The sequence below is a fragment of the Mercenaria mercenaria genome, chromosome 7 (assembly GCF_021730395.1).
Source record: "Mercenaria mercenaria strain notata chromosome 7, MADL_Memer_1, whole genome shotgun sequence".
In the NCBI taxonomy this organism is placed as follows: domain Eukaryota; kingdom Metazoa; phylum Mollusca; class Bivalvia; order Venerida; family Veneridae; genus Mercenaria; species Mercenaria mercenaria.
In genome coordinates, this window is record NC_069367.1 from 83,533,856 (window position 1) to 83,544,567 (window position 10,712).

Sequence of the window (10,712 nt, forward strand, 5' to 3'; positions counted from 1 at the left end):
TTGCCCCGCTTGGCGGAGCTCTTGTTTTTCTCTTGACAAGTTATGAAGTATTTCTTTCTTAAATATGTATGAGATGTTGGTTTTCCTGCCACAGAAAGGAAAATTCTAATCTATACTACATATATATTATACTATATATATTCATATATATATATAAGGGAAGCTCACCCAATCTATCTACTTAGCTTCAGCTGTCCAGTTCTTCTAGTTGTGGGAATTTAGCCATATTGGGTTTTATCTACCATGTTGCTGTACCAACATTTTTTGTCGGGCTTTAAATTCCATGCTCAGGTGTATGAAATTTCATAAATCAGCTTCATAAAAACATGAAATTATTATGTCTTCCACCAAATGGTGGCAACTCCTCGGACACAATGAGACGGGTTTACACCAAACTTCAGGAAAGTGATCCTTGTAAAGTGTAGTTGTTAGGCTACCTCTCATATAATTGGGCAGATTTCCACTAGACCATACAGGAGTAAACAGTTCCAAGCCTGATTGTGCATGTTATCAGCATATTTTGGTTCAGTGATTTGTATTGGAGTTACAGCCTTTGATTTTTTTTGTTAATTTTACCTTGTCTACGCAGCTGCTGGAATACACCAGGAGAAATTACACCAAACTTCATAAAAATGATCATTGCAGAGTTTAGTTATGTATATCGTGGGTATATTCAGGTTCAGAATTTTTCGCCGGAGTTATGGTCCTTGATTTGTCTTCTTTTACAGCATTTAAACAACTGGCCATATGCCACTGGATTGAATTTCACCAAACCTTACTAGTGATCAGCTTGAAGCATAAGTGAGCATATTGGCATTTTGTGGTTTAATGATTTTTCAGGGGAGTTATGACCCTTGATTTGTCAAATTCTGTGATGTCTGTGCTACTTTTCTGTATTTTGATATGCGAGGCTGTAATTTTGACCATATTTAGATATATAATTAACTGTTCAAATTTGAATTTTCAGCCCAGATAGCGTGAAAACTGAAATACTTTTATTACTTTGTACATATTTCCTTTCTGAAGCAAATATCCAACACTTCCAAATGTCTGATTTGTCCATTTTAACTTTTTTCAGACTGTACTTTTTGTCTAGACACTCATCATTTATATTTTACAATGACCTGACAATACCCCATGTAAATCTTATGTAATCTTTCTCTGGCCATCAAGAAAATATGTTTCTACACTTTTCTTATATATTTGTTTCGTTTTTAGCTTACCTGAGCTTGCTCAGGTGAGTTATTGTGATCGCTCGATGTCTGTCGTCTGTCTGTCTCTTTGTCGTCTGTCAACATTTAGCTTGTGTATGCGATAGAGGCTGTATTTTTCAACTGATCTTCATGAAATTTTGTCAGAATGGTTACCTTGATGAAATCTAGGCCAAGTTCGAAAATGGTCATCTGGGGTCAAAAACTAGGTCACTAGGTCAAATCAAAGTAAAACCTTGTGTATGCGATAAAGGCTGTATTTTTCAACTGATCTTCATGAAATTTTGTCAGAATGATTACCTTGATGAAATCTAGGCCGAGTTTGAAAATGGGTCATCTGAGTTGAAAACTAGGTCACTAGGTCAGATCAAAGAAAAACCTTGTGTATGCGATAGAGGCCTTGATGAAATCTAGGTCAAGTTCGAATATAGGTCATCTGGGGTCCAAAACTAGGTCACTAGGTCAAATCAAAGAAAGACCTTGTGTATGCAATAGGGGCTGCATTTTACACCGGATCTTCATGAAATTTGATCAGAATGTTTTTCTGGATGAAATCTAGGTCGAGTTTGAATATGGGTTTAGATATCTAGGGTTAAAAACTAGGTCACCCGATCAAATTAAAGAAAAACCTTGTGTACGCAATAGGGGCTGCATTTTACACTGGATATTCATAAAATTTAGTCAGAATGATTGCCTTGATGAGATCTAGGTCAAGTTAGACTATGGGTCATCTGTGGTCAAAAACTAGATTATTAGGTCAAATCAAAGAAAAACCTCGTATATACGATAGAGACTGTATTTTTCAATTGATCTTCATGAAATTTGGTCAGAATGATAGCCTTGATGAAATTAAGGTCAAGTTTGAATACGGGTCATCGGGGGTCAAAAATTAGGTCACTAGGTCAAATTGAAGAAAATACTTGTTTACACTTAAGAGACCACATTTTTGGTCCAATCTTAATGAAAATTGGTCAGAATATTTGTTTCCATGAAATCACTAGGTCAAACATGTTTACACTGTTGAGGTGTGTTTCACAGGTGAGCGACCTAGGGCCATCTTGGCCCTCTTGTTTTTAGCTCATCTAAAGTGAGCTTTTGTGATTGTCCGTCGTCCGTCCGTCCACAATTTCTTGCGAACACGAAAGAGACCACATTTTGCAATTGATTTTAACCAAACCTGCACACAACTTGTATTGGCATAATATCTCGGTTCCTTTTGAAAACTGGCCAGATCCCTTAATGGGTTCCAGAGTTATGGCCTCTTAAAGGGCCAAAAATTGCTATTTTGGCTTGTGAACAGGATAGAGATCACATTTTGCAATCGATTTTAATCAAACTTGTATTGGCATAATATCTCGGTTCCTTTTGAAAACTGGCCACATCCCATCATGGGTTCCGGAGTTATGGCCCATTAAAGGGCCAAAATTTGCTATTTTGGCTTTTGCAGCCATATAGAGACTTCATTTATGGTTTGATTTGAAACAAACTTGCAAAATATCTTTAGCAACAATAGATCTTGGATTCCATGATGAATCTGTCAGATCCAATCATAGGTTCCGGAGTATCGGCCCCTGATTGACCCATGAAAGAGCCGAAATTGGTTACTTTTTACCTTGTGAACATGATAGAAGTGACATTTTACATTTGATCTTAACCACACTTACACACAACTTAAGTCACAATAAGATCTAGGTTCCTTTACGAAAACCGGCTAGATTCCTTTATTGGTTCTAGAGTTACCGGTACTGCTCCTGAAAGGGGCAAAATTTTCTATATTGGCCCTTTCAGCCATAACCTTAGGACAGCCAGCACATATTTATGCAATCTCGCCAGGCATATATATGTTTTTGACAACACAGAAAATGACGTCACTCGACCTTCAGCTATTTCCGGAAGTAAATAAAATGAAAGTAGAAATGCTTAACTTGAAAACGAAAGCCTCATTTTGATTCGTAGATAGTCAGGGGTCACGCAGGGTCCTGTCTAAATGTATGCACGTGGACTTCTTTTTTTTTTTTTTCTTTTTTGTTTTTGCTATTGGGGAGCCAATTTTCAGCACTTTTATTACAAATTGAAATTACCTGGACTTTAGTACAGCATGTCAGCTTTTAATCTATGAAAAAATATTTGAGCTCTGGATAAACAGAAATCCCACAGGGGTCCGTAACGGACCAAGGGTACATTGATAATTTTGGAACTTCATCAAATCACTCAAAATGTCATTTTTGATGTTGTCTGAGAGTGTCAGTATATGCCTCAGATGTAAGATATAATCGTATTTGAGAGCTGCAGACCTAGACATTTCAGAAATATTTTCAAAATAAGTTTCGTGTAATAAATGTTGTTTCTACGGAAGCGTGAAAGGGTTATCAGATGCTAATACGTTTTAGTACGTTAAGGCTGCGGAAAGGATATAGAGGTTTCATTTATGCTTTGATTTGATACAGACTTGCACAGAATGTTTGCCTTGATGATCTCTAGGCCAAGTTTGAAACTGGGTCATGTGGGGTCAAAAACTAGGTCACAAGGTCAAATCAAAGAAAAAGCTTGTTAACACCCTTCATGAAACTTGGTAAGAATGTTTATCTTGATGATTCCTATGCCAACTTCCAAACTGGGTCATATGGGATCAAAAACTAGGTCACCCAGTCAAATCAAAAGCTTGTTAACACTCTTGAGGCCACATTTATGATGGTACCCTATCTTCATGAAACTTGGTCAGAATATTTATCTTGATGATTCCTATGCCAAATTTGAAACTGGGTCATGTGGGGTAAAAAACTAGGTCACCACTCAAATCAAAGGAAAGCATAACATGTTAATACCATAGAGGCCACATTTATGACCCTATCTTCATGAAACTTGGTCAGAATGTTTATCTTAATTATTCCAAGGTGAGTGATATAGGGTCATCATGACACTCTTGTTTTGTGTTCTGTTGGTATAAAATTTGTGGTTTTTACGATTTAAAATTCTTACTCATTATGATATCTTCTTTTCAGCTATACACTGGTTCTATTCATTTTAACTCTTCATTAGACAATGTGCATGACCCCATAGATTCTGCATGTTTATAGGAACTTCTAATTTCTTATGTAAACTTATCAAAGGAACACTTTCTGTGTATAATACTTAATATTTCTTAAATGATTCTAAAAGAAAATCATATGAATAAATTGTCTGTCCTTTATTAGCATGATATATAAACAATAAGAGGGAAAAATTACCTCCCCTGTCCATTATTTTAAGGCTGTGCCTTTACAAGAATAGAATTAAATATAGAAACTGTTTTGCATTGAATTAAAAAAAAAATAGCTGACAATATCAGTTTCATTCAGAGTTAGGTTGACACTTGCATTGCCTGTGTGAAGGGAGGTAATTTCATTGCCTATGTAAAGGGAGGTAATTTTTACATTAATTAGGATCATTCGTATCATTTAAGATGGTTAATGATGTAAAACTATTTTATATTTTGTATTCTTTCATAGTCATTTTGTTTATCACCATGGGAAATGCTTTATAATATGTAGCAGGATGTTTGTCAGTTGAAAAAACAGTTGATATATTTTATCATGAAAATTAGCAGTTGTATAGAACTTACACTAAATTTGTTTCATTGAAATTTTAGATAAGAGAAATCTTGAAGAACACAAAAAGGAAATAAGTAGTATATGGAGACATAATCAAACACACCATTGATGTGGGTTGTATATTTTTAGGTCAACCAGGAAGCTGTTTACGACGTTTCAGCACAATGCCATTCATGTTCTGTAATATCAACAATGTGTGCAACGTAGCTTGGCGTGGTGACTACAGCTACTGGCTGTCCACACCTGAACCCATGACTGCCATGATGGATCCAGTAGAGGGCGCCCAGATTGAACCTTACATCAGCAGATGTGTTGTTTGTGAAGCTCCGTCTGAGGTAAATTTGTAGTTTAACCCAAACAAGATAAATGTACAACCAGAGTCACAAAGCCTAAGGTCAGGGTCACACTTGAATGTCCTATAGCGTTATTTGGTGTCCTCTCAATATCTTTTGAACTGTTTGAACGATTTTCATAAAACTAGCATCCATTGTTCACTTCTAGCTGGCATGCAGATCACTTACCTCCCCTGTATCAGTGTCTGGGAGTATTAACTACATTCCATCATAGCTCTAGTTAATTCTTATTCAAACTTCAAAGTTCTGTATCACTTTAATTGGGAACTGTTTTGAAATTAAGTAAATTGATAACCAGTCACCCAAGAAAGTATTATTTTGTTACACCAAAATTTATTTGTGTATTTTCAGATTATAGCTATACACAGTCAGACAATGAGGATTCCAGACTGTCCTATTGGCTGGACTGGTCTCTGGATTGGATACAGTTTCCTTATGGTATGTACAATCATTGTTACATCATGAGCTAGTCCATGTAGCTACTTTGTGGTGAATAGCTCTCTTGAAGGAGTTTCTATTGTTAACATTCAGTATTGCGGATAAATACATGAAAATGCAAACAGGGCATACATGTATATCTGCATGAAGCTGCTTCTTAACAAAAACAATTTGAGGTCCAGTTTATTTAATACTTATTTTTAATTGTTTATAGATAGAGTTGATTATGCACAGTGACTGTTTCTTTGACTTCTGACCCATACTACCTTGTTTGTGGTGGGATTGTTGAGTGTGAAGTCCAATTCCACTCTTGTAGAAAAATAAAATCTGACTCCAGGGTTAGGAGTTAGCCATTCAGCAACAGATACTGTATTAGTAAGGAATCCCCAAATCACTGGACAGTTGTTTTTTTCATGTTAGAAAATAGTCTGTTTTGCAATACATTTTGTATTTAGTTTTCATCACAATTCATGGTTTTAAAAGGATGGTCTCTTTAATATTGTTTTAATTATTGTTTAATACTTGCAGGGAACTGGTGCTGGTGGCGATGGAGCAGGCACTGATCTTGCATCAGTTGGTTCTTGTCTTGAAGATTTCCGTGCCACTCCACTGATTGAATGTCATGGTCGTGGAACTTGCAACTATTATTCTACGTCAACAAGTTACTGGCTAGCCACTATAGATAGTAACGCTCAATTTAGAACACCATTATCAGAAACTCTTAAAGCAGGAAATCTAAGAATGAGAATAAGTCGTTGTCAAGTGTGTATGAGATTCTCTAGGTAAAGCATCTTTAGGATCATGATCACATCATAAATATAAGCTTGAGAATTGAAAGCTCCTAGGAGATATAGAGAATTTGGACACATGAAATTTGTTTTCTGATCATAGACACTTCATTAGTATTATTGATAATTCAGTCATGTATATTAAAGTAAAAGCATCTTTCCATTGTGATTCTTGTATATTTCTCATTTTTTGAGGACGTTTTTGTATGTACTGTATGTTTTCATTGTAATATAGACTTTATTGAGATTACATTTGTATAGTTAGCCATTTTTATAACTGATTTCATAAGGTGCTATTGCCGGGATAATGCTTGTGCATTATGCTTAAAATTAATCATGGTTGAGTGTTTTCTAGTCATTAATGCTGTCATTTGTGTATAAGTTAAGCACATAATTTAGAATTTTTTAATTTAATGAAACAAAAAAGACATAGAAATTTAATCAAACTTTTGATTGAATCTATCACTGAAGGGGGTACAGTATTCCTTCCAAAAAAAAGTCCTCTGAGACATTACTTGTATGAATTTTTTTTTTTGAAGTTTGAATCAAAGTCAGTACCTGTGTACACTTTTAATCTAAGATTAGATTGCAGCAAATCACTGTACTTATATATGTTTCCAATCTAGACAGCAGTTGTTTTTCTGTGAAGATCTGTCCTTGATCATTGTGATAAAAGTTGCTTTTTGATTATATGTAAGAACTAATCAAACTGATGGAAGATAGGACTAGTTACCATGTAACATAGTATTAATCAAGCATTCTGCATGACACTTGCTCCGTCAAACAAAAAACTACAGAGGGTCTCTTTTTGGAAGGAATACAATTCTGAATTTTTATTTATTCAAACTTTCTTCCAGTTAAAGATCAAACTTATGACTGGTTTGCAAGATTTAGAGCTTACAACTATGTTTGAAACACAAAAGAAATAAAAGAAAAAAAAATTTACTCCAAGAAGTGCCTTCATTTTCTATGCAAATACCTATTGCCTTATATATGTACATAACTTTGCTACAGCGAATAAATGTATCAATTACATGACTATAGGAGTGTGTGTGTGTGTGAGTTTGATTATATTAAGGCTTGTAAGTACTGTTAAAGCTTTTGTATTTTTTCTGAAAAAAAGAGTTTTCCTCCATAATGCAGTTTCAAGTGGTTTATCTAAATGAACCAAGTAAGTTAAAGGTGAAAGTTCATTGACTCCCAATAAGCACACTATGCTTATTGTGGCAAATGGCTAATGAAGGATCCATCAAAATCTTTTCACTTCCATAACTTTTTGAATTTGACCTCTATTTTAATATAAGGTCAACAGGCATGTTAGAGGTTAACTGGATAATAGAGGGACTTTAAAAAAGAAGTTATGAAAATATTGTTTTAGATATTGTATATTGAGGAATAACTTGTATATTTGATGCAGTTTGCCTAAAACAAAATTCAGAAGTGGTTGTATTTGTATGCTTTACAGGTGTGTATTTTTATACTATACATGTAATATATAGTTGATTTGATAATGGCAGAATTTGTCATAGCAACATTGGTGTCTTCCAGTTTTATTGCATGTAATAATAACATTTAGAAGTTATCCCTCTTGAATAATGGCTTTAATAGGGTAAAATTCGTAGGAAATTGCCTCCCTTGAATAACATTTTTAATACAACAATATACATCCAAAGTTTTTTGTAACATAATTTTGAATACAGCTAGGTGGCTCTGTAACAGTTCTGGTAGTAATGAATATCTTGAATAAAGGGAGAGAGATAAACTGTTGTATTTGAATATATTGCTTCATCTCGAGTAGTAGAGTACATGTCAGCTGAAAATAAATACAATGTTTTATAAACTTGTTTTGCACTTGTAATTTGCTGTACATATGTCAGAGTTCCAAATGTATAGTATGAAGACATTTTATGTCCCCCCACCCCCACTCCATTTAGAAGAAGATTGGCTGTTTTGTTTTGCTTATTGTTGGTGGGGTTTGTCTGTCTGTCAGTTGGAAGGCCATTTGGTTCCCCTTCACTCAAACTTCTTAAGGTGATAAGTAGTAGGTGAATCCCATTTCTTCAGGGGTCAGTTAGTCAAAGGTCAAGGTTGCAGTGACCTTGAGACTCAAAATGGTGTCATCTCGATAAGTAAAAAACTCACTTTTATCTAAAGTTGGTTTCTGTGCAGTAACTTGGTAAGGCTTGAGCGTTCTGACTATTAATTTCATAGGTTGATTTTGGGTGGTCTATAGATTGTTTTTGGGGCCAGTAGGTTAAAGATCTTAGCTACCTGTAGACTAAAAATGTTTTCTACTCAATAAGTAACAAGAGCTGTCCATAAGACAGCCAATGCTTGACTATTCAAAATATTGTCCCAGAAGCAGGAAAATATTACCCTAAATGTTAAAATACCTATAGAGTTTCAATCCAGTATCTGCATTAGTTTTAGAGTAGTAACTTGCATGCAAAACTTTAACCAGAAGTTTTAAGTTCAAAAGGGGTCATAATTTGACCAAAATGCAGGTCAGAGCTATGGTTGATGCAATCAACTTGTTTTATAACCCTGAAGGCACATGTGAAGTTTCAATTTAATATCTGCATTTGTTTTGCAGATAGTAACTTGCACACAAAACTTTAACCAGTCCAAAAGGGGGCATAATTTGCCCAAAATACATGTCAGAGTTATGGAACTCGACCTACTGAGGTTGGTAATTGATCTAGAAAAGAAAAAATGTTTCAAATTTGTATGCCTATAAGTAATAGCTGTATGTACTTGCACGCAAAACTTTAACCAGACTTTTCTAAGTCCAAAAGGGGGCATAATTTGGCCAAATGCAGGTCAGAGTTATGGGATTTGATGCTATCAACTATTTTTATAACCCCGAAGACACGTGAAGTTTCAATTCAATATCTGCTGTAGTTTTGGAGATAGTAACTTGCATGTAAAACTTTAACCAGGATTCTCTTACGTCCAAAAGGGGGCATAATTTGGCCAAAATACATGTCAGAGTTATGGGACTTGACCAGTGAGGTTGGTAATTGACCTTGAAAAAGAAAATAATAAGTTTCAAATCTATATGCCTTTTAGTAATAGCTGTATGTACTTGCACGTAAAACTTTAACCAGGATTTTCCAAGTCCAAAATGATGCATAATTTAGCCAAAATGCAGGTCAGAGTTATATGACTTGATACTATCAACTAGTTTTGTAACCCCGAAGACGCGTGAAGTTTCAATTCAATATCTGTATTAGTTTTGGAGATAGTAACTTGCATGTAAAACTTTAACCAGCATTTTCTAAGTCCAAAAGGGGGCATAATTTGGCCAAAATACATGTCAGAGTTACGGGACTTGAAACTATCAACTAGTTTTATAACCCCGAAGACACGTGAAGTTTCAATATCTGCAGTAGTTTTGGAGATAGTAACTTGCATGTAAAACTTCAACCAGGATTTTCTAAGTCCAAAATGATGCATAATTTAGCCAAAATACATGTCAGATTTATGAGACTTGACCCAGTGAGGTTGGTAATTGATCTAGAAAAGAAAAAATAAGTTTCAAATCTATATGCCCTTGGTAATAGCTGTATGCACTTGCATGCAAAACTTTAACCAGGATTTTCTAAGTCCAAAAGGGGGCATAATTTGGCCTAAATGCAGGTCAGAGTTATGGGACTTGATACTATCAACAAGTTTTATAACCCCAAAGACACATGGAGTTTCAATTCAATATCTGCAGTTTTTTTGGAGACAGTAACTTGCATGTAAAACTTTAACCAGGATTTTCTAAGTCCATAAGGGGGCATAATTTGCTCAAAATACATGTCAGTGTTATGGAACTTGACCCAGTTAAGTTGGTAATTGACCTAGAAAAAGAAAAAAGTTTCGAAGCTATATGCCTTTAAATGAAAGCCATATTACTTGCATGCAAAACCTTAACAAAGGTGTGACGCCAACACCAGGGTAAGTAGAATAGCTAGACTATTCTTCGAATAGTCAAGCTAAAAACGCTTTGGTGAAAATACTCAAAAAAAATTTGAATGATAACTTTTTGGGCTCAGTATGTCAAAGGTAAAGGTCACAGAGACCTTGGTATTGAATATGAGACGGGCCATCATTGGAGGCATAAGTGTAATACAGCTCTTGCTACTGCCCCATGTGGTTCTGAGACAAACTGTGTATGAAAAGTATTGGAACCACTGCCTTACTCTTGCATGATCAGAAGAGGTGACTAATAGTGTCCCCTGCCATTACATGACTGAAATACTGTTGAAAAATGGCATTAAACCCAAAACAAAAAAACAAAAAACGGAACTAATAAGGTCTTAACACTTGCTTTTGCAGTAACTCTGT

General features: G+C 35.1%; 1 protein-coding gene across 2 annotated transcripts in view; it reads left to right on the forward strand.

The window, feature by feature from the left end:
* LOC123553762 (collagen alpha-2(IV) chain-like) overlaps positions 1 to 8,220 on the forward strand; it is a 72,203-nt gene extending 63,983 nt beyond the window's left edge. For both annotated transcript variants that reach the window (XM_045343382.2, XM_045343383.2), the window contains exons 34-36: positions 4,931 to 5,136; positions 5,506 to 5,592; positions 6,121 to 8,220. In XM_045343382.2, the coding sequence (XP_045199317.1) occupies positions 4,931 to 5,136; positions 5,506 to 5,592; positions 6,121 to 6,378 (551 nt within the window). In that variant the 3' untranslated portion in view covers positions 6,379 to 8,220. The remainder of the gene's footprint in view (positions 1 to 4,930; positions 5,137 to 5,505; positions 5,593 to 6,120) is intronic.
* Positions 8,221 to 10,712: the final 2,492 nt, after the last annotated feature.